General features: G+C 41.1%; 1 protein-coding gene across 3 annotated transcripts in view; it reads left to right on the plus strand.

Annotated features, from left to right (window-relative positions):
• The window catches only part of EPHA4 (EPH receptor A4), a 102,500-nt gene that overhangs the window by 72,227 nt on the left and 5,565 nt on the right, over positions 1-24,708 (plus strand). For 2 of the 3 annotated variants that reach the window (XM_068407100.1, XM_068407101.1), the window contains 9 exons: positions 7,525-7,649; positions 8,841-9,000; positions 10,080-10,191; positions 15,301-15,359; positions 16,144-16,257; positions 16,434-16,619; positions 20,699-20,760; positions 21,296-21,505; positions 24,008-24,157. In XM_068407100.1, the coding sequence (XP_068263201.1) occupies positions 7,525-7,649; positions 8,841-9,000; positions 10,080-10,191; positions 15,301-15,359; positions 16,144-16,257; positions 16,434-16,619; positions 20,699-20,760; positions 21,296-21,505; positions 24,008-24,157 (1,178 nt within the window). The remainder of the gene's footprint in view (positions 1-7,524; positions 7,650-8,840; positions 9,001-10,079; positions 10,192-15,300; positions 15,360-16,143; positions 16,258-16,433; positions 16,620-20,698; positions 20,761-21,295; positions 21,506-24,007; positions 24,158-24,708) is intronic. The other variant, XM_068407102.1, reaches the window with a different exon arrangement.

Raw genomic sequence — 24,708 nt, forward strand, 5'->3', positions numbered from 1 at the left:
GTAGGGTTGCCCTGAGGGGATGGTGGTAAGTGGGTCAGTTTGCTCCAGACTACTTATTTTGAGCGGCTGGGGAATGCCCCATTTCCAACATTATTATCTGTTTTAATAACTAGAGGTTATGGTCTCTTAATTTCTTATTCTGGCTCCCCCAGAGCCACTGTACCCTGGGGTGCCATACATTGTGTCCCAGCATCAGTGGTTTCTGGTGGTCTGTGCTTACTGGACCAGTGTCTGGGAAGTAAGAGGATGATTACAGCACGTGCTTCCTAGAAGTGTTCAACCCAAATTCGGGCTGTGGGATCCTACCTCTAAGCGTGACTGGTCCAGGCCCTAAAGGAAGGGCTCGGAGAGTTACAGCAATCTCTCTTTGTCCAGACAGCATGGCCTGTTTTCTCTGCTTCTCTCAATCATGCAGTGATTCAATAATGCAGTGAAGCATCAGTGTTGGCTTCTTTAGGCTACAAAATTTATTGTTGTTTATATTGGGTCAGATTCTAACCTCAACTAAAGGGAAGAATAACTGCAACGTGACCTGCTTTGTGACCAGTGGCTCCAAACCTGCTCAGGTCAGACAGCTGCTGACTAATTCCCCATCTTAACAAATTGCTTATAGCTCTAGAGTTTCTTAGAGCAATTCACAGCACTAAGTACGTTCACCCTTCTTGTGTTAATCATTCTAGTTTAAGCATTTAGAAATGTTTCGATGCTGGGTTTTTTAAGTTATTGTAATGTTCAGACAGATTTTTTACAAATTGCCTTCCAACTGAAAGACTTGTTTTCCTGTTTGTTTTAAACTGGCTTTCATACATACAGGAAATACACAGTATTCTGCCATGTTTCTGTTGGCAACTATTAAGTTATCTTTGTCAGAACATGCCAACAGGATTTCTTAGCAAGCTAGCAGAAAGAAAACAAGCAGTTCTCAGACTAAGCAGACCCCATGCTTGAGTTGTAATACAGATCTCTTGCTAAATGCGATGTAGGTTCTATAGTCTTTTGGTGTAAGGCAATCTTTGAGATTGCAGGTTGCAGATTCAGATCTTTGGAGTTACTCCAGACCTGCATTGCATTAGCTGACATCCTGATTTGGCCTTCAGAACTGGAGGACCAGTACCTGAAAATAATGTATTGCTGTCAAGTGCTGGTCCTCAGAAATTAATAGAATGAGTCATCTCCTGGGAGTGCAAAATCTTCTTTGTCACCCCTGTCTCATTGCAGTTCCTAATGTAAGCCACAGGGGAACCATGGTCAGACCTCAGCTCCTATAATTGGTTTGATCTGAATTAGAGTGGTTCTGGTATGCTGAAGTAGTCTGTGCTAAAACTGACACAGAACTGGATGTGCAACCCAGAAAATACACAGGCTCTTTGTGGATCCTCAACAGCTACTGCATGTCTCCAAGAACTGAAGCTGGAGTAGGGCGGTAAAAATACAACACTCTAATAATCCTCAACTACTACTATTTGTTGCTGGTGACAGCCTGGGTTTTCCTTCAAGCTTTTGATTGATGCAAGTCAGAGCCAGCTTTTGTGGTTTGGCAAGACTTGCAGCACAGGTTCTTTTGGGAGAGGCAAGAAATGAAAACTTTAAAACAGAGGAAATGTTTAAACACAATAATGCCACGTTAACATTCTTTAAAATCTCATTTTCTAGACCCTTTCTTTATGAACACATCATTACAAACATAAATGATGTGAGCTGGTCCCTAGGTTTGAGAGCTTGTCGCTTGTTTTTCTGAGAGCTCTTTGTCAGCAACTGGGTTGCAGAGCCTGGAAAGAAAGGGAAGATCACTTGTGCCTGTCATTTTGGGATGAAGGTGTCCTAGGAGAGTACCCTGTGGGTGAGCTGGTGATTTTCCTGAGCAGCGTAATGTCTATTAACAAGGAGGGAAAGTTTAGTTGCAGAAGTATTACGGCTGATTGAATGGATGGAGAGAAAGAGGCAAAGCTCAGCTGTCACGCTGCTTCACGTTACATCCGCCAGGATTTTCAAGCGTGGGTGGATAACCTTGGGCGCTTTACTCCAATGGCGTAGATTTAAAGTCTTTGCTTTAAATACTAAAGCTTGAAAATGCTGGCCTGAATCTTGGCGTGTCTCAGTCTCCAAGCTGGGAGGTGTTCCTCGCCAGTCGTCATTCCTGGAGGAGGGAGAGGCAGACGGTGGGAAGACAGAGGACTCGGGAATGTCTTGGGAGGCATCCAGTGGCTCAGTTGAGCAATCAGGCCTCTAGATCCTTGTCCAAGTCCTAACCTGGCCCAATCATCACTAGTACAAATGTTTGCTCCACTTATACAGAGGGAATAATGAAAAAGAATAAAATACACATGTGGTTAGTTTTTGAAGTGCGCATCCAGCCTGCAGACTCTTGCTGGTCCCTAGGAGACAGGCGTAGCTGTCGTACTGGCAGTGAAGAACGGGAATGCCAAACTCGAGCTCCGTTCTTCCAACGTGCACAGTCATCTAATCTCCGTGTGTGCACGTAGGTTCACATGTGCAAAACCTTTCATGGGCTTATCCTTATGTACATGCATGGCTTATACATATGCTATGTCTATGTTTGGAAATGCAGTCATGCTAAAATGCGTTCCCCTTTGTTTGCAAAGCCATTTGCCAGCACTCAGAGCACAGGGATGGTGGTACTCGGAAAGAGGAGTCCTGCAGCATTTCTGCCTCTGGGCGAGAGGGAGGAGTGGGTAAAAGGCCCAAGGGACCAACGGGAAGCAGAACTGAACATCGGCATTTTAGGAAAGAGCAGAACTGCTTGCTTTTTAATTTAGTCTGGTACATGTAACTAAATAGGGCTGGATACTTCTCCCTTTGCTTGATTTGAAGTCAGTGTGACAGCTAGTGGAGTAAGTTGCTTTCTTACATGGATAAAATTATCAGAATCTGGCCTGGAGAATGTTGCCGTTAGAAATTATGAAAAACATATTTGATTCTCTATGTTGTGTATCCTTCTCCTGCTGTGAGATTATTTGATAATATAATTTACAAAATCCCATGTAAAAAACCACAATATTACAAGGTAAATATTCAAAGAGAAAACCTGAAATGTGCCAGGTTCTCTTAAATGTGTTTTGTCCAAATTAATAGAAGATCTTTTATCCATAGAATCATAGGATTGTTTTTGTCTTGTTTTGATTTCTAAGAGGACTTTTCTTTGGTGTTAGTTTCTCAGAAATATTTATTTTTTTTTTAAGTAATTAATAATGGAGCAGGCTTTTAGTATCTACCCTGGAAGGTAAAAACCCTTAATCACAGTAACATCATTAGTGCTTTCATGCATTTAATTTTGATGCTTGACAAAGCGCATAGCCATTGATAAGAACAAATAAGTGTTGTTGTGTGCAATTGAGGGAAAAAAGAAAAGCATGAAAACCCCTAAGCTTCAAGTAATTAAATTTAAATATGTTATTTGAATTTAGCTGAGATAATGTACAAACTGTGGGTATATTTTTCAATCAGTGAAAGACCCCTTGAGTAAACATGATCCATTTAAATTCAAATCATGGGGAGTGGAAAGTAAACCCTGCTGTGGTTAAGAAGGCATCTTCACTAAAACACTGGGCATTGTGTATCTTTGATATTTGAGTGCTCATGTGTTGTAGTTTTATAAAGGGCTGTTTTCACTCACGGATGCCTGCATGCCAGAGACTTTATTGCATCTATTTATTTCCTGTTTTTTTTCCTCTCCTCTCCTTCCCTAATTTGAACCAGTAATGAAAAACTGACACTCTGCTTCTGCCATCCTTTAAAGTGCCCCAAAACTGTTATAATTCAGCACTTATTAGCCTTGGGATATGGCTTTATGGCATTTGGGTGAAGTTTTTGTAGTACATCTGTGCTCTTTCTCTCTCTGTAGGCCACAAGCTCAGAACCGCAGTAATAAAACTACTAGTAGGTGTTTAATGGCAGGTTATTGAGGAAGTAGATAAAAGAAAATTGCAACATTCACATCAGTAGGGAGTGGGGGTTTTAAGGGAGAGGAACTGCTGAGCTTTGAACTAGGAAAGTTGCACTTGGTGCTTTTGTTCAAGGGGACCTCTTTTTAGGGACCAAAATACCTCACCATTCTTCCCTGTGAAATGGGCTGTTCTGGTAGAATTGGTGCTTGGTATGTACAATCTGTGCACGCATGGCAGAGAAACTTGCTGTTGTAAGCAATGATGATTGAGAAGCGAGTTTTTGCTTAGTGTTCCTTTCCAAATATCAGGGAGTAGGGAGGAGGAATGTGCAAAAAGTGAAAGAAAAAGCCATCTCCCACTCTCTTTCAAGAGCATTTTGTGATCTGATTGTGAACATCGTAATTGTGTATGTTACTCTTTTTGGTCAAGCTGTCCTCAGTATGGTTTGTGTAGGAACGTGTGTATATAATAAACAGCCCATGTGCGTGTAAGAGAAGTTTCTGTCTCTTATTCTGCTCATGATCAAAGCATCATTTTACAACCTGTTACGTGTTTATCTTTACATCATCCCTAAGAGGCAATTTAAAAGCAAAAGGCAGAAGAACAAAGAATGTGAATATTTTGCAGAAGCTCCCTCAGAAGGCTGTGACTGCCGCCTGGGTTGCCATGATGAGCTGGCAGTGGTGATCTCCCCTTTGTCAGCAGCTCTGCGGACTGGACCCTTAATGTCCTTTTGCTAACATATGTCCAAGGAGACCCAGGCCTGTTGTTCTTCCAAAAGCCTGGTCTTTAAACTGCTCAGGTCAGCTGGTAGATCCTGGAAAACAAGGAAACAAATAAACCTTATTTGTAGGACTATTTGCAGAAATAAGAAGAGAATTGGTAATGGAGGATTTTATCCATGCAGTGAGGTAATTGTAGTACTCCCTGTGGTTACTGAGCCCAGTTCCTCAAGGCCCATGGAGTTGCAGATCACCATCCTATTGCATAGACTGTTACAGGTCTGTGCTGCAGAGATGTCAAAGAGCTCCTGGACAGCCTCTTGCGATTCTGGTACTTCATCCTGTCATTGGACTTCAGCACTCTTAGGTTTTCTGTATAGCATATGGAGAGGCAGGATGTACAGTCAAAACAAAACAACTCAAATTGCTCATCTGCACAATACAGGTTAAAAGTTAAGTAGGATGAAGTTGCATATAAAGAACGGGAAGGAAAGACTAGGGCCATTCTTACAATTGTAATTGTAAGGAGCGACAAGGGAATTGATGCACAAGTCCTCTTTGAGTCCTGGGGGCCTGGTATTCCAGTATGGTGTAGTGCCTAAGATCAGCTGTCCATTTTTGAGAGACATGAGAAAGCTCTTGTTAAACTGTATAAAGCTAAGCATCTTTCAGAAGAAGGGGTAGTTAATATGTATTCTTCTGCTGCAAATAGCCATTTTACAACAGAGTAGAAATGCGTTTTTATACAGCACTTACCAGCCCAGTATTGAAGGACTCACTAAATTCCAATATAAATGCCTGCAGAAATGAAATGGGAAACCAAGGAGGTTAGAAAGAGGATAAATGAAAGAAAGTGAACTCTGCAATTCTTGAGGTCACACCAGCATAAGTGACAGATTCTCAGTAAAAGGAACTGCTTCTCTGCCCTGCATGAGGCACCGATTAACTAAGCAGATTTCTCTCCAGTTCGTTTATCAGTAATGTTGCGCGTGTGTGTGTTTTAGGGTAACAAATCTGACTTCTAATTTGTTAGCTGAGCAGTATTCTTACTGCAAAGGGGGAAAAAAAAGAAGTCTGATTCTCTTTTGAGGAACTGTGAGGTAATTAAGCAGGTTCTCAGTCATGCCATAGATATAACTTGATGGAAGCACACCTGGATCCTCCCTGTTGGCTGTGTTTATAGTCTCCTTTGTCATCCAGTATTTGCCTTTGCATGTGACAGACAGACAAGGAAAAAGAGAGAAAGGTTTTGGAGGCATTTCTAACAGAGATGCCAAACTGTCAAATAGTAAATCGAGAAGCAGCTCCCTGATGGTTTCACATCAAGAGGAGACACCCTTTTGTGACTGTGCAGTGTCTACTGGTTATTTTCACTTCCATCAGAACTGTCCGATATGGTCAAGTAGGTTTGAGACTTCCAACATTCAATTTTCCTTTCATTTATCGTGACTGTTTTATTTATTTGTCTTTCTTGGTAGTTTTCAAGGATACATGTTTCAAGGATACTTTTTTCTCTGTAACATTTTCATGGATCGTCATCCTAAAGTTAAGGGTAGAAAAAGAAACAAGAAGAAAGGGGTAAAAAAAGAGCAACATGTCTACAGCTTCAGGGGACAAAAGAAGAAATGTATTCAATTTAGGAAGACCTCTAATCTCTGGTTATACAGGACAGCTTTGTTAGATAAGATTAAAAATTTCATGAATGTCCCTTTTTATCCCTGGAGACTCCGCCATTTATACCAGCTATTGTCAGCATCAAAAGAGCTTGATAACAGCTGGCTAGAGATGTGACCACACAGCAACACAACAGCAAGAAAGAGGCAGCCAGGTTCATAAATCTTCAGAAAACCCGTTCCCCCAGCGCAGCCATGAATCTGCTGCTATCACAGTCAAAGGGAGGATGCATTGTCCTCCAGCCAGTCAAAAACCTGAACTTCAGCATTAGCAGGGGCTCTATTGAAAGTGTAGGGTGCACAATGAGATGTTTGCCATTATCTTCTTCATTGCAGCCCTTATTACTGCACACAGATACAGTTTAAAGGATCTTTGAGTTTAGCTTGTTGCTAGGTTGAGTTGTTCCAAAAATCACACAGCCCTTACCCTTGGCAGTGTAATCCTGCTTTTTCTATTCATCACATCAATATAGTGCCACATGGGGACAGGGTCAGATGATGCCAGTTTGGTACACAAGGGCCCAGTCTCCGATATCTTCTGGCAGGGAAGGAGCTATCAAAGCCAGAATCTGGCCCTTGGGCGCTGAGCTTCCTCATTCTCCAGGGACTGCTCACAGACTCGGACATATGCAGGGCTAGTTAGGAAGCACAGATTGGCTCAGACTCTTGAAATACAAGTTTCCTAGTTTTCATGGGAGGGTTCAAATTCATATGTATTCAGCTTTATTCTGGTCTTACTTAATTCAGTGGCAATATTTTCTCGACTTTAGAGAAAACCAGATTGGCCCCTCAGGAATTTCATAGTTCCTGTAAAGCAAATAGCTAGTGAAGTAACATCAGTTAATTTTAGGAGATGGAAGAAGAGAATTACTATGGGCCAAAATATGTACTGTGCCTAAGAAAGGACAAAAATAAGGCAGAATCTTATAGTACCTTAGCCTGTTAGGGAGATTTGTACCTAGGCATCGTGAACATTGCAGTGTTTAGGTAACTGTAATGTTACTTCAAAGCCTACCTATCTAGTATTGACCAGAATCCAAGAACAAGCTTTATTAGAGAGGAATTAAATGCAATTTCATTAGAGAAAACAGGAAAAATATTTAATGCTTCTAAACCCCCTTGCAAGAAAAACAGTTTCTGAAAGTGCTCGTGTTGTGAAAGCTATGATTAAAAACTTCAAAGCTAAATTATTGCTTACATATTTGTATTTTTTTTTCCTCCCAGCTCCATCTCCAATTGCTTTGATCCAGGCTAAAGAGATAACAAGGCACAGCGTTGCCTTGGCTTGGCTGGAACCTGACAGGCCAAATGGAGTTATCCTGGAGTATGAAGTCAAATACTATGAAAAGGTACTGTTCAAAAATGGACAAGCAAGGAGTTTTGTTTGGGTTTGGGGAGAGCATTTTACTTCATTCCATTACAGTTTATTTCCAGATAGGATTGCATCATTTGAAACCAAATAGATTCAGTTTAATAAAATCCAATTAAGGATTTCATGCACTTGAAAGGTTGCTTGAAAGAATAAGATTCATAGGCTGTTCCAGCTGTATGGTACGAGTTTATTTTGTTATTTTTTCCTACCTAGGGAGTGAGCTGTTGTCACAAGCATATTTATAATGAGAATCAATAACGTTGGGCAGAAGTGAGACATTAGTTTTACTTCATAGACGGAAGTATAATAATGAAGTATCTAACACAGTAATAATAATAATATCTGTTTGCCGATAGCTTCTGCTTAGAGTGATAGTGTGGGCTGGATGGCTTTTAATAGAGAATAAGGAAAGAAAATTATATTCTTCATACTTTCCAAGTTAGAGGGAGATGTTATTCGTACAAATAACTTCTCAAATATGGAGCTATGAAAAAAGCTATTTTCTTTGAAGGTTCTCTGCAAAAATGAGCAATTACCTGCTCTTGCTTGTGTGCTCTCTCTCTCACACGCACATGCATGCTTCTGAATTTTTTTTTATAAAGATAATCACTTATTTGCTTCCCTAAAACATACAGAAAAAGGCATCTGATTTGTAGGGATGCTAGATTATTGTATTTTCTGATGGATTTTCCAGCCAAAAATAGAACAGTTTTTAAGATTGGACTTTCTGGAATACATTGTCTAAATCTTTTATTTTTAAAATTTTTTTTTTTTTTTTTTTTATGGCTCCTGGCTGGTAGGAAGAAAAAAGAGAGTGCCAGTATGTGCGAGTAGAACGTTGCTAGTTCATCAGGAGGATCCTATTTGAAGGCTTGGCTATTTTCCAAAGGATTTTGTTGTATGATTTCTTAAGTAATCAGTGATATATGAGCATCATACCTACCACCTCATCATCCTTTTTTGGCTTGCTCAGAGCTCCGTGCAGCACGCAGTGCTTGGGGTATTGAGCAAGGCTGACAGCAGGAGCCCTCAGGACATATTTTGAGAATTCCATCGTTGTTACTCATCCTCTTCCATCATGACAGTTTTGGCAAGGAAGTGGGGTTCCACGGTTCACGGTGCAACGAGGCATTTTCATTTGATCACCACAGTGTTCTTTTGTCGTTAGGACCAAAACGAGCGCAGCTATCGCATTGTGAAGACAGCCTCCAGGAATACTGACATCAAAGGCTTGAACCCCCTGACTTCATATGTATTTCATGTGCGGGCCAGGACAGCAGCAGGGTATGGGGACTTCAGCGGACCTTTTGAGTTCACAACTAACACAGGTAATGACATGCCCACTGATGTCTTTTGCTTTTCCTTGAGCAAAGAGTGCAAATGTAACAGAGCTGTGTGTTGGGAGTTTCCCGTTGGTTGCTTGGACTGTGGTGTGTCTCTTCTGGGAAAATGTTCTTCCATGGCCGCATGACTGTTAGTGATGCCATGAATCTGACCCGAGACATCTATTTGGATATGCTGTATTCTAGATTCTAACAATCAAAATACTTCAGTGTGGCATAAGGAGACACACAACCTATAAACACTTGGAAGCCGTTGATGTTTGAGAGATTTACGTGCCTATTTTGTTTACTGTAAATGTAGATTTTTGCACGTGTTTTTGGAATATCTCATTTGCAGGCGAACAGAACCCTGTTACTCCCCTTTGTAAGCTATTGATATAGATCAGTAGATGTCCTACATCAACTCACATATTTACACTTTTCCTTAGATGGTCATATAAAGACAGAATGTTTGAATTCCATTGTCAGTAGAGCTTTTCGCTTTGCTCAAGGAAACATGCAAATTTAGCCCCCAAAATGTTTGCTTTTTGGTGGCAAGAAGGCAATGTGACCAAGCCTATTTTATTTTGGACATACAGGTCTGTTTAAATCAATTTACGGTCATGCCAGTTAGTGGCAACATCCTTCAGGATGTTAACAGCTGAAAATAATCAATCCAGCAGGAAGAGGGAAGACATTTTAAAATAACTTATTCTCTTTGTGTCAGCTGGGGAGTGATCATCTGGCCCCACTGAGAGAAAAAGGAGGAGGAAAGAAGAGTGGAAAGCAATTAGAAAGGCAAAAAAAAATAGCCATTATACCCTCTGAGCAACACTGAAGGGGAAAAGAAGAGGGACTCCTCATTCCCAGTGAACTGAAGTTCCCCAAATCATTATCAAACATCATGTCTTCAGCTAATTAGGGCCCTGTTGGAAAATTGTGTCAAATGACTATATAATAAAGGCCTGAAAGTAGATTTGAGTGCTACTCTAAACTGCCTTCACAAGCCAGAAAGCCTCATTGAGTGCTACCTAGGTTGATTTTTTGAGGGTGTCTGACACTAATGCTCCCTTTTCTGTTTCCAGTTCCTTCCCCCATCATTGGCGATGGTACCAATCCCACAGTGCTGCTTGTTTCAGTGGCTGGCAGTGTTGTTCTTGTGGTCATTCTCATTGCAGCCTTTGTCATCAGCAGGAGGTAAGAACTTAAGCTCTCTTTCCCCCTCTCTCTTTCATGAGGGAGCTTTTTGTCTCCTTCAAACAAAGCTAAATTCTTTGATTAGCATCATAAACAGTACATTTGCATTACAAGCCTTCTCCCATGTAGCTTTGATCTTCTCAACATTAGTACCAAGCAGCATGTGATGTAATGGCAATAGTTCCAGCTCTATTTGCCCTTCAAATGCAAAGCTGATTCCAATAACTGGCATTGAGAAGCAAGCCAGCTAGAGATTTGTGGTTAGTGTAATTTGAAGTTAAGTTTAATGGGTATGGGTACGGTAGATTTTCTTGGACTGACTCCTGATAGGGAATAAACAACTGCGCTGTTGTGAACAAAGCTATCAGACTGCTATGCTAGTGATTTTTGTGTTAGTCTGTATGAGATGGCATTAGTCTTTTGGGTTAATCCTTCCAGTGTGAGTGGATATGACTGTAAAACAGAAGCCACAGTCATTCAGCATCATATGCAGTAACACAGCAGACTGGATCGATGGTTATTTCATCAGAGTAGGACCATAGTCTTCTACCAAGTACTTGTTCGTTCTCCCCCATTCAACCCAGGCATCAGGAGCAATCCTGCAAATGGGAGGACAGTGTAGCAGAAACACAGTGTGAGTGCTTGTGTCTTCATCTTTGTGTTCAGTCTCATTTAAAAAGATCAGCATGATTTTGCTTCAGTATGATTCAGAGATAAAACTGGATGTATCGTTACTGCATCTGAAGCCTGGGATCTGAGGGATACACATTTTGTCGGTCTCTGTTCATCAGTTTAATGGCATCACCCATAAATGTGCATGAATTCCTCTTGATTTGCTCCCTTACTTTAAATTGTCTTAAAGAGCAGTTAAGTCACTATGATTATAGTATCTGGAAAGTAGACATGCATTGTTATAGCTTTCTGTGAGTGTTCAACTCAAAGCCTACATGCTGGCAAGAAAGAAGAGCAGAACATATGAAAATGTAATGCAGAGAGACAGGTTTATTAAAAGCCATTGCAACAGAAAATAGCATCACTGAGCTTGATGACTTAATCTCCTCTCCACTTTTATTGATCACTTTATTATTTAAGGCAGGATTGATAGCAGGATACATTGGATTTCTAATTATGAGTTGCCACCTTGGAGAATTGAGCCTGTCGAGCTGCTTTGAGATGATTCCTTCCTCTCCTCCCCCTATACAAAAATGTCGCTTCCCAAGGCTGATAAACACTGCTTTGTGATTGGCCCTCAATGGATCACTTTTTAGAAAATGAAATGTCAACCCCTTGCCCTCATATTGATTCTCTTTAGTATCGGCCATAAAGCTGTCAAGGAAAGGCTGCCTGGAGCCAGGTAGCTGACAGACTCGCTGATGCGGGTACGCACTCAGGCAGGTCTTCTCACCGCTCAGGCTGTCTGCTCAGTTATCTCTGCCCACAAGTGTTCAACTTGGACAAAGACAAGAGAAAGAGCAGGTGGACAGCAGGAACAAAAGGCTGGTCCAAGCACTAGTGGGAAAGGAGATAAAAGTATCCTGGTGGCCACGGTTCAGAGATGTCCTGTAGCTTTGCACTGGTAGATCTTGGAGAGACTGTGGAAGGGGAAAGACGTAGCAAGATGAATGAAATACTAGGACCATGAAACTGCTCTGTGCATACTAATGAATGGTGCCTTGCTAATTAATAGCCTTCCTCAATACACAGCTCTCCAGTAGCTGGAAGTAGCTCTCAATAAACAGAATCTACTTTAATATTCATTATTACTCTAACGATTTTAACCACTTTACCGATGTCATTTAGAGGTGTGGGCTTTGGGGATATTTCATGATGTTCCTACACCAGCAGAAGTTAATAGTAAAATAATTATGCTTTGTTCTAAAACGGCTTCAGATGAGAAAAAGCTTTTCTGTCCATACAGTCCCCATGAGGAGATTTTGTAATCTAGCCATGACCTTAAAGTCATATTTGTACAATCAAAACTATCCTTTGGCCTGCAGACATGGCCTCTCTGCATCCGTGAGCCAAATGTGGGAACTGGGCTTATGCTGTAGGTGCCCACTTTTGAACCCTGGGTTATTACCACTAATTTAGCATTATGTTTTTTCAAGTCATTGCTCAAATCCCCAAATTCATCTTTACAACAGAATTTGTCAGAGGACTTTGCCTTCAGGCAGCTCAAGCTGTTTGGTTCTGTCCTGCGACCACAGCATTTGTGTTAACATGAGAGAACTAATCTGCCTAAATGTTAGTTTAAACTTACTGAGGTTAAGATGAGCATATCCGTAGAGCAGAGTGCAGGAGGTGGCGTGAGCGTTTTTAAACCCTGCCCTGCAGGAACGCTGAGTGAAATTAGAATATCTCAAATAGAGCTGTAAAGGATTTGGGAAAGTGTAAAACAAGAAAGAGACGCTTTCTAAAAGGGGTTGGGTGGAGTAAGGCGGCCCTACAGAATCCTCTGGTCATCTAAAAGTTTCTGCCAGAGATTCTTCTGATTGATTGATAGATTGATCTGTCTTCTGCTCCATAAACCTCTGAACGCATTTGCCCACCTTTTGCTGACAGTGTTGGATCAGCATGCTCCGCCAGCCTGGTGCCTGGGCACTGCAGCACCCCAGCCCCTCTTTTGTCCGGGGAGGAGGACGAGGGAGCAGCCGTGCGGCGCCAGGTCCGTGCTGTTTCACCTCAGTGTGTGCTAATACCCTCTGTTTGTTACCTCCTCCTCTTCATCGCTAGCCCCCACCTGTAGGTCTGCCTGTGTCTCTGACCCCCACAGTTTCTGAAAGCTTCTGTGTTCTTTTCCTGAATGCCGGCTATTTAATCACCACCGCCAAAACCCCTGTAATTACGGGGTTCACATCTGCGACAAAGGCTCCCTTCTGCCACTCAGGTGAGCTGCCCCGAGAGCAGCTCCAGCCCCAACCCCGCCTGCCCTGTGGCACAGGGCTCCCCGGCTGCTCTCGGGGACAATGGCAGACAGGAGTGTCCTGCACCCAGCCAAGCAGGAGAGGTCAACAGGTGACACAGGGAGAAGTGGAAGTAGGTAGTTAGTTTGGAAGGTATTATTTAAACTTAATAAGCTACAATTATATTGCTTGAACAGTAATCCCTTTGTTTCCCTTTGCTTTTTGCATGTCTTTGGGTTTTAGTGGAGGACGTTTATTTTTTTAAATCTGTTGTTAGGGTGCTGGTACTTTTAAAAATAAGATAAAGAGCATTTTTTTGTACTTAAAGTGCTTTCATGCAAAGCCTGTGTTTCACATTTCCCATCTGTGCCTGAACATTAATAAAATGAATTTGAAGGGGTCCTGCTTAAAATGCAGAATCTTTTTTCCTTTCTTTCTTTCCTCTGAGAGAAGTTGTATAATACCTGAAACCATCTCTGCAATCCCCTTAGCTGAATTGGTCCCTTATGGTGCTGGGTGAGATTTGTGCTGCCTCTTCCTTCTTACTCATTTCAGTAACTGGGAGCAGAACATAGTCCTTTTATTTAACTCAGCTCTGTTATACCAGTGCTATAAGTCCTCAGGCAAATAAATGTTTTAAATTGATTTTTGGATCCAGTGTGTTTTTTAACAATGCTCTTCTTGTGATTTGGAGCCATTTGCGTTTAATTGACTTTCATCAAGAAAAGAAGCTCCCAACCATTTATGGTTGGATGTGTGCCTGCTTTTTATGTCTGAACACAAGTCCTGTTGATGTTGTTGGTAGCTGTGAGGCTTGGTTCAAAGATCAGGTAGTCTTTACATGTCAAACAGGATTTTTTTTTTCCTTCTGTTTCATGGTTAGTTTATAGTTTTTATTATTGGCATTGTGTTTAACACCCAGCACTAAAAGACTGCAAAGACAAAGGCTGGGAAATGGCCTTTTGGCTGACTGCAATGAGAAGCTGCCATTCGCCGCAGGCCAGGTGCGGAGTGGGAAGTGAGATGCTTTTTGCTAATGGGCAGAAGGGTTTCACTGACTGGAGGGGAGTGGTGAGACTCAGGAAAATTTACTGCAAGCGAAGCTCTCAGTCATCTGTTTTCTTCCTGTTGTCTGCGAGTTTTTGACCCCTTTGAATTCACATCTCCCGACAGGTCTTTCTCCCACCCACTCCTGTTTTCCTCCTCTACCCATTGACTGTTTTCAGACTTTTAACCCAGTCTCACCCCAGTGTCCCTGCCAGGCCTGGTCATCTCCTGCCCCACTCCAGGCAGCGGGTTGCACATCACAGGCAGTGCCAGTCTTGCCTCCTGTTCTTCAGGCTTGGTTTCTCCTTTTGTCTTCCCTCTTCTTCACACCAGCCCAGGCTCTTGCCAGTTAGCTAACCTGGGTCTGACACGCTGGGGGACTTGGCCTTCCATAGGAACAGGCAAACTGAGGAGTAAGAAACAGTGAGCACTTCTCTTTGGCAATGTCTGTTCTTATGCCTGGTTCTGAACTTTCAGTGAATGATGGGTAAAAGCCCAACTCAAATGTCTACATCGACGTACCATTAGATGCTAGGGAACTTCAAATCCCAGTACACATTTGGCTGAGCTGACTCCTCAGTATCTTCCCTAACAGACTAGCCTCTTGTATTAACTTTTCTTAATACCACTTATCCACTGATGTTTAAAGCTGAACTAATTAAATACATAACTGGTATAATATTATGTGTGTAGGTGTAGAAATACTAATCTATAGAATTAACATGCTACACTACGTTATTCTCGCCAACTCAGAGGGTTAGTAGAGGAGCTCTGCCATCAGGAGTTCTTTGCCCCCTTCAGTTATACAGTGATAAAAGAATAAACAAAATGCTTGGGATCTACATTTTTGGTGGTCAGGGGTTTTTTTTGCTGCCATTCTGATTTCTGTGTTACTAGACTGTTTCCAGTCTTAAATTTGCAGTTAAGTAAGTGTGCTGGTATTGACATTTGCCTAATTATGTTTGAAAATCAAACTTACCCTGCTGGTAAGTGTATGTTGTGTCATGGGCTGTTGTAGGGGAGCTGCTGAGCACAGGTCGTGGCAGGTGCAAACACCTCAAGTCTCGGCAGGTCAAGAAGACTGAGCTTGTTTCAAAGTAAGATACTTATTTTGAACTGTAATACTCTCTTTTTTTTTTTTTTTTTTTTGTTCTGACAGGCGCAGTAAGTACAGTAAGGCTAAGCAAGAGGCAGATGAGGAGAAACATTTGAACCAAGGTAAAAGGCAGTGGTGCTTGCATTTTTTGATTCGGTTCGTAAAACATGTGCCATGTTCTGATGCGTGGGAAATAAGGGATGACATTTCTCTTGAGATGAATATGTTTCCATTTTCTTCTCTTGCGAACATCCTCCTTCAAAACAATGCACTTTAGTAACAGGGCAAATAGAAGTATCTGGGTAATTTTTTGAGGAGACAGGAGAAAGGTTCATCAAATTTTTCCATTGTTCCGTTTTGCTGAAAGATATCTGTTCTTGGCTAGTGATATCTAGGCATGATTTTTCCCCACAATACTCTGCTAAGGCAGTTTCTAGATGGGCCAGAGGCAATCCTGCAGGAAAGGAAATGTGAACTTTGCTGCTTTTTTTCCAGGGCTGAATCCTCCTGTTACTTCCATCCAGTCATCCAGGTACCAAACCTCGGACCTGAGCGCAGAATTTCTTGGCTCCCAAAAGGAAAATGTGATTTGTTTTAGACTCAGAGGTCCATAGACAGGCTATTGGTGGGTCAGTGATAGCAGTGATTTGTGAAGCTCATTTATTGGCAAAAGCCTGATTCCTTACATCGATATTGGGAAATATTAAGTGTTTACATTTAAAAAAAAAAATCACATCAGGAGGAAAATACATCAAGTCCATCCTTCATCAGTCATTCCTGGCTTACAGTACATTTTTATTGTACACTCTCTTTGCTGTTGTATATCATTAAGGCTGCAGTCTCATATGTTCTGTGTTCGGCAGCATGTAGATCAGTGACTTCAAACAAAACATTTCTGCCTTGCAGGTGTTAGAACATATGTGGATCCTTTTACATATGAGGATCCAAACCAAGCTGTGAGGGAATTTGCCAAAGAAATTGATGCCTCCTGCATAAAGATTGAAAAAGTTATTGGTGTGGGTAAGTGCCAGAACTTTTGCATTTTTTTCTGTAAATATAGTTTTACGTTTGCTTTTAGGAGACATGGGATCTTATGATTTTTGTATGACAGTTCCCCCCAACTGGCATAACAGTTTGACCACACAAGTGTGTGCTTCATGTTCATGACCCTGGATTCTTGTGGCTTTTTCCTTAAGGGGAATTTGGTGAAGTATGCAGTGGACGTCTCAAAGTACCAGGAAAAAGAGAGATCTGTGTTGCTATCAAGACTCTAAAAGCTGGTTACACTGATAAACAAAGGAGAGACTTCCTGAGTGAGGCCAGCATCATGGGACAGTTTGACCACCCCAATATCATCCACTTGGAAGGTGTAGTTACAAAATGTAAGTAGGTCATTTTCATGACAAGGCCAATTTGGAAGTCACTGAGAAATTAAGTCTGTGGTGGTGTGTGCTGTTTTTTTTTTTTTTTTTTTCTTTTCACCCTCTTTCCTGTGAAATGACAGATGGAACAGATCCACTGATAGCTAATAGGAGGAAATCAGTGCAGGACAAGTCATTAATCTTGTTGTCAGCTGTAAATGGGTTTATGGTTTCAACTGATACTCTATCTGTAGGCAGCTTGTACGAGATTTTGTAGGGGGAATTAATACAGCAGGGGTTGGCTTTTTTTTCCCCCGTCTTGCGATGCCAAGCAGGCATCTTTCACATCTTTGCTAGACTGAGCTGATTGCTACACGATAGGCAAAAGCAGATGGTGAGCAAAGAATTTAAAATGGTTGAGGGAAAAATACCAAAACAAAACTACAGAGTCGTATGTTTAAGGTACAAAGCACAGATGTAAGGAGCAAGCCTTTGAAATTAAGTAGGCTATTTTAGTGTGAAGCTTGCTTATTTGTTTTCTCTGATTTGCAGAGGTGATAATTTCACTCTGCAGAATTTACCTGGCCGATCTTTTTGTTTGGTTGGATTGTTTGTTTTTTTTTTTTAAGTCTGTTAGCATTCACTGTGCCATAAACCCTGCCTTGGAAAGAGAATGATAGCGCATGCTGGATGCTCTTTGTAGGTTAGAACTGAAAATACACCTGTGAGACAGACGTGCTTGGGTCTGACTTGATAAGGTGCTGCTGTGATGGTGTAGTTAATGTCCCTACTCCGACTGCCCTAGATAGTGTAGTTATTGTTCCTACTCTGGTTGCCCCAGGTAGCATGTTGGCAAAGCCTGGCACTGATCACTAATCCTAAAAGACCCTTTGGATGTAGGGGCTCATGCTTAGGGAGGCAAAGAAAGCAGACAGTGATCTTGTGAGCTGCTGTTAAAGGGTGGAGTTTGTGAAGCTTATCTTCTGCAGCTGATGGTGTGCATGATGAACATGGATGCAGGGTTTTAATAGGGTAAGGAATTAAAATTAGATATGGATGAAAAGTTAAAAAGTAAAATATCACTAGAAGAACAAAGTGTCTCCATAGAGGGTTGTCAAAGCCATTGATACCACTGAAAAACCCTGTCCCTCTTGAATGTCAGTGGGAGCTGGATGCTGACTCTTCCACTTGTGTTTCTGGAAATCTTACCCTTACTCGTTTGTGTTTCCCTCTCCTAGTCTGCCTTCTCTCACAGTTGTTGAAAATGGCTCATACAGCCTGTTGCTGTTTGCTTTTCAAGACAAATTCCGCTAGGGAAGATAGGGGTTTAGGCTAATTTTGCCCATCGTTTACTGAGGGCCTCCCTCAAAACTGAAATTAAAAGGTAATACTCTGTTTAAATTTTGCAGGTCTGATTCTCTCTTTCTCTTTTTGTTGTTGTTGTAACAAAGGAGGAGGGGGTTGTGGTCAGGCCACAGCATTTGCTACAGACAGTGATTTTTCTAGCACCTCTGTAAAAGGCAGGCAACAGGGGAATCTTTGTGTTGAAATCCCGCCGAGGCTGAAACCCCTGAGCTGTTACGGCTCTAGCAGTTACAAATGACTATATGCATTTGCATAATGCAGTTGTCACTGAATTAAAATGATTTGAAATTTTCACCGAGGAGGTGGTAGCCTGACCTGAGAATGTTTCATTGCCTGGCTCTCAGTAAGCGATGCTGCTGCAGCAAGCCAGCTTGGTTACCTCAGAGCTGGTGTGTTTGGTAAACAGGGCTGCTTAAGAAGACATTTATCTCAATTTCTCCATAGGTTTTCTGAATGCTGTGATAAATGAATGCATTTAATAAACTGAAAATTAAAATGTGAGATAAATAGTGGTGTAGATGAGGGTTGAGGGAGGCAGCAAAAAAACATGAATACATTATTGGCTGCTAGTCAAGTACTTTAATAATTGACTCACTGATGGTAACTTCTCCGCTTTCAATCCCCCTCCTCTGCTAAAGAAGTGCTTGAGTAATGAAATTACATGTTAATGCACTGAGAGAGCCTCCCTTTCTTCCTTTCCACGTTGACATAGTATCTTTTGATTGAGGAAGGTTAATTAAAACTCATTTAGCTGTATTTGTTCAGTGGAAGGGTTCCGGTCACAGTTGCAAAGGATAAATGAAACAGTGACATATGCAGATTTGGTTGTAGTTTTTTCTCTTTCTACCAAAGAATGCTTGCAAAGGTGAATTAGAGGGAGAATGATGTTTTATCACATCCCTTTTCTTAAGGATGCAAGTACTCAGCCAAGGTCACTAAGCCCTTCATCCAGAGCAGTTTGCTTTATGCAATACCGTCGTTTCTCTGCTGTGTTCATGCAAATCAGAAAGGGTTCAGCTGCCAGACTGGCATTTCATGGGCACACCAGTTTGCATGACTCTAAAACAGTGAGAGTTTTGATATCAGTTGGGAAGGGAAGGAGAAGCAGGAATAGTAAAAAGCCTGCAAAGGATAGGCTGGGACTGAAAAGGTGAAATAAGTAATGATGAGTGAAATAAGTGATGTATCACACATACATGTTGGCCTAAGCGAAATGATGTAAAATTTTCAGTACAGTCAGTCCTTATAGCACATTGTTTTCTAATCAAAAAAAAGGTTGCTTTAAAAGCAGAAATCCCTGACAAATGAAAAGCATCCTGGTGAAAAATGCACTTAGGTAGAAATGATTAGGGGAACTTTCAATGCTGCAACATTTCATGGTTGGGTAATTTTCATAGCTGTTTTTTCTGGAGCAGGTACTTGCTGGTGACAGACGCAAGGAAAAGTTGAGTAGTTCTGATACCCCTGCTGCCAAGACAGAATTGAGCTATCTACAGTCTAGGTGACACATGCATTGAACACTTCTTACCCCATAACTTGCCCTTATTCAGAGCTGCTCCAGGAAGTACAAAAGGAGAGTTTCTCTGGGACAGTCTTTTACTTAGGAAGAAACTCTATAGTTCCTGTAGCTAAGCAAAGTTCCTGGGAGAAAGGGTTGCCATGCTAGCCTGATGCTGATCATCAGGTGCTCCCTTGACTTCAGGTGGGCTTAACAGTGCTCATCTTGGGACTGGGCTTTTGCCATTCAACCTTTGATAAGTCACTTCCCTACATCTCCTGTTGCTCAGTTCTAGAATGGAGATGATGTTGGATGCGTTTTTGCAAATATCTGTGTGCTGAATATCCAGTATGATTTAGCCCCAGGAAATAATTAGTGTTACTTGTATGTACCTAAATGTTTTCAGTTTCAGCATTGTATGACTTTGTAAAGCTCTTAAAGACAACATCAAGCATTATTTATGTATTTGCTGTTGTTTTAGGCAGGAGAGTGCCTAGAAGGCATCCCCATGTCACTAAGATTACATTACGTTTCTCTTCATATTGCCCAGTGTAGCTGTCTGTATCGCAGCATGGAAAGCTGAGTGCTGCTGAAGCACTATGCCCCACATGTGACAAGATTCATTGAATCATTTATCCTGTGGTTGACTTCATGAGGCAAATGGCTTTGGCTCATTTATAAATAACGAGAGACACGGGATACAAATTTGGGACAGAGAAGGTTGAGCGGAACAGCTTGTATTTTGCATTCCTGAATCCAATTGTCTTGGAATACCTTGTAGCTGCTGACAGCTTCTAACTCGCCTAAAGCATTGAGCTTTCGAAGGAGGCAGAGAGACCAAAGCATTCACAAATTCCATTTTGAAAGAGGAAGGCTTTCTAGTCTGCAAGCAATTTAATTACACTAAAGATTTTTGTCAAGTTTGAACAGATCTTTGTTTCTTAGCTCTCAATTATCAATTCATATATTCCTTAGAGAACAGGAGCCACTTTAGTTAAAGACCTTGTCAATGAGTCAACCAAAGGGTTAACCTTCCAGATGGGGCCCTTTAAATGTTTCTGTCCTATAGAATTTCTTCTCTTGCTCCCCACAGCTGAGGCATAAACTTGGTGCTTTTCAAATTAAATCAGATTGTGTAAGCCAGGTGTCTTGGCAGTAAAATCATGTACAACCCATTTTTATCCCATTAACATCGGTGTTCATCAAGGAATTGTGTTTTTCTTTCTGCGAACTCTAGGTAAACCGGTAATGATCATAACTGAGTACATGGAGAATGGCTCCTTGGATGCCTTCCTCAGGGTAGGTGATTTCTTCATAATAAGCTAAGGAGATTTTATACTGGGAAACATTTTCTGGTTTTCATTCTGGTTCTTTTTTGCAGAAAGATACTGAAAATTCAGCATTTTAAAAGAAACTATGTTTGTACTTGGGAAATTCTGTTTTCTGGTGTTGCTCCTATCAAAAACCAGAATAAATGTAAAGTGGAAGGATTTAGAATAAATGTAATGTTTAAAATAGCAGTCTTAAATAATCCATGTTTAAAGGGAACAGTTCTGGTTTGCTCCATTTTTGAAAGCATCACAATGCTATAGTCTCGTTAAAACCAGATTCATTGCAAACTGGATACTGCATCACTGGAAGCTGTGACAGAACCTCTGGATTTGTACTTTACTGGTCAATTATAGACACTAGTCAGGAGAGTGAGGAAATAACATAGCATTTTATTTGAGAGAAGATGGGAATCCAGAGGTATGCTTTTTGCCAATTTCAGCAATGGCAATAATGTAGCTTTTAGCTTAATGCTCTGTGATTTTCTTCCTTTCCCCATGTGCAGAAGAACGATGGCAGATTTACAGTCATCCAGTTGGTGGGGATGCTTCGTGGCATTGGCTCAGGAATGAAGTACCTGTCCGACATGAGCTATGTGCATCGGGATCTAGCTGCTCGAAACATACTGGTCAACAGCAACTTGGTCTGCAAAGTGTCTGACTTTGGCATGTCCCGTGTCCTGGAAGATGACCCTGAAGCAGCTTATACCACACGGGTAAGGAGGGAAAGAAAATGTCCAGTGTGTTTTCTTGCCTACATACTGGTTTTGTCTGACTGTGTGGGAAGTAACAATGGTTTGTTTTAAAATAATCTCAGTCACAAGTGAAAATCTATATCACAACCTAAAAATAAACGTTGGCCCAGACTCCATAGCTAGTATAAATTGATGTAGTGTTACTGCTACATCAGTGCCTACATCAGTATTTCTTCTCTGAGGATGTGACCCATGTATTCCTCTGGTTCCTTCAGTGTGCTAGAGCACGTGACAGGAATCTGATGCCAGAAATTAGAGCCTGGGCTTCTATTCCTTCTTATATCTACAGAAATGCATAAGTATTTGCAAGTGGCTAGTCCCACTGATGTTTGATTCAGCAAGTGTGGATATGCCACCAAAGAAAAAAAAAAAGATAAATCCACTTTTGCCCATCACAAAGCTAGTCATATACTTGACCTAAGTAATTTGGACTGGGAAAAGTGTGAGGCCTGTGTTCCCATTTTTTGTTTCTTTCCTATTTTATCTGTATTTCAACATCCCACAGTTAACTAATTTTGCTAAAGCCATTTTAATGTGCTACATGTGGAATAGCACTAATGCAAGTACTGGCCACAAGACAACATCCTGACCATTACCAGTCTTTGTACTAATACTGCTGTAATTAACATGCGCATGAAGAAAAAAAAGTCAGAGTTTATAAAGTCTCCTTTTTTAATTGCTTATTTTCTTCATTTTTAAATATCTGCCATTCTCCATCTGTTCTCCCTAGTGCAGAGTTTGTTTGCAGCACTCAGATTTTGCAGTTTAATCCCAACACTCATCCTTTAATGGATTCAGAGTTCATTACAGGGAAGGGTAGACTCATGTAGTATTAAATGCTGGCCAGCCTTGGTATTTCTTACTCATAAGGGTGGCAAGTGGAAGAAGCAGAAGCAGACATCTGAAAAGCTGTATTCAGGGAAGTCAGAGTTTAGACAAACACACAAGGGCAAGGCAGAAATGGTTGAAAAGCTTCTCTCTGAATTCAGTGAGTGGAGATACAGTGTTATGTTTACTCTCAAGAGTAAACTACAGGGAATCAGTGACATTTGCATTACAGTGTATTGTCTTCATTTGGTATCAGCAATGAAGGATCAGGAAAATTTGGATGAACTCCACTGTACTCAAGCAGCTAAATAAAAAGAGCTTATTGACAATTTTTAGAATGACAACTGTGTCCATGCATCTGTGTCTGAAAGGAGGAGTAGAGCTTTTTCATAACCAGAGACGATGCAATAGAATGCAATTTTTAAAGCATCCCTTTTTAAGAGAACGGTGCGTTCTGCTCCCCGTTAGTAGTATAACTCATTGAAGTGAAAGCATCCTATAGCCTCACAAGGCACATACTGCTACAAACTGATTCACAAAGGGCCTGATGCAAAGGCCAAAGAAGTCAGGAGAAGGACCCCTTTTGATTTCACTTGTTTTTGGAACAATATTAAACACTTGAGAGAGAGATTAAAACAATAAACCATTAAGTATGCACATGTCGCACTCAGTTGTGTATAAAACTATCTGGAAGATTGCTGAGAAAAAACCTACCAAAATTAATCAAAAAAGCATAAAAGCAAATGAAAAAACCCTAAAACCTTTGTTCAGCTTAAGTCGTTCCCCAGATGGAACTGCAGGAAACCAAAAGCTCAATTAAAAACACCTTGCATATTAGCATAAACAAAAGGAGAAATCTCTGGCCTGGGATCACTCAGCTAAGGCAAAATCAGATAAACAGGATGGAGTGAGTTCCTTTTGAAACAGTGCAGGACCTTAGTGGCCCAAATCAGATGCCCAAGTGTTTTTATTTGTTTAAGAAGTACTGTAACAAGAGGCAGCTCTCTTCAACAGGTATCAAAAGCAGCCTTGTACCATGGTCTGGTGTTGAACTTCTCCCACAGGGACTGGGAGAGCCCAGAGGCTTGCTTGCCTTCTCACATCTCTGGTAGGAGTTGGGATATTGCCCATGGGAAACACCACAGTATTAAAAAATCTTCCAGTTTATCCTCTCTTTATTTTACCTTTTTGAAAAGCAAAACGTTTATAATCCCATTTTTCTGAAACAGGCCAAACAGGTCAGACAGGCATGCAAGGAAATAGTAATTAACAGCATGTACTTATTTGTTTTGTCAACTAAATCTCTAATATATACTTTGTAAAACCCCTGGCTTGTTCTCATGCTTCAGCATAGCCCGAAGCAGAGACCTCTTAGAGGGCTGGTAAAAATACATTTAACAATTTACTGGTTCGCCTCCTTGTGACTAAAGAAAACAGATGGGCAGCATTGCCTCTTGGTTGGATCTGACAGTTTTATGGCAAGAAAAAGAGAAAGTGGATGCCTTTTTAAGAAGGATTCTGGAATTGTGTACAGAAAACCATTTTGTATTTTTAATGGCAGCGTAGAGCAGTGTCAGCCACGCACATTACTGGGTCAGCGACTCACTAGCCTGTGCTTTCTTTTATTTGTGACAGGGTGGCAAGATCCCCATCAGGTGGACTGCACCAGAGGCGATTGCCTACCGTAAATTTACATCGGCTAGTGATGTGTGGAGCTATGGCATCGTCATGTGGGAAGTGATGTCCTACGGAGAGAGACCTTACTGGGATATGTCCAATCAAGATGTGAGTCTCCTGAGCTTCCTCTTCCTTTTCTTTCCCTTTTCACCTGTGCCTTTATCTTTCTTCTTAGATGTCTGCTGATGTGTTTCTGTGTCAATTGCTGTATGTTTATAAGACATTTACTCCAGGCTTTTAAAAGGATATAATGTGTGGTAGATTCCTATTTTCTCAGGGAACCTCTCCGGAACTAAGACTTCCTTGAATACTTCAAGCCTGGTCTGTGGTCAGGGAATAGACTTAAGTTAGGGTCTATAACTTGTGCATGTATATTTTTTCCTTTCTTTTTTTTTTTTTTTTTTTTTTTTTTTTTTAATTTTGGGGAGAATATTACAAGCAATTAAAGTAAGAAAGAAGAATGGAGGAAAGGGAACCGAATATATTTAAACTGTCAGATCGTAATACTGTCAAGAGAGGGAAGAGTTGAATGTTAATATTAAGTCTCAAATTTATTGAAAGTCTTTAAGAAAAACCACTTGAATTTAATGGGGCTTCCTATTAGTAGTTAATTCTTCAAGCCCCAGTATGCTTGTAATTCTTCCAGATGATTTTATTTC

Source organism: Nyctibius grandis, chromosome 8 (assembly GCF_013368605.1).
Source record: "Nyctibius grandis isolate bNycGra1 chromosome 8, bNycGra1.pri, whole genome shotgun sequence".
Classification (NCBI taxonomy): Eukaryota; Metazoa; Chordata; class Aves; order Nyctibiiformes; family Nyctibiidae; genus Nyctibius; species Nyctibius grandis.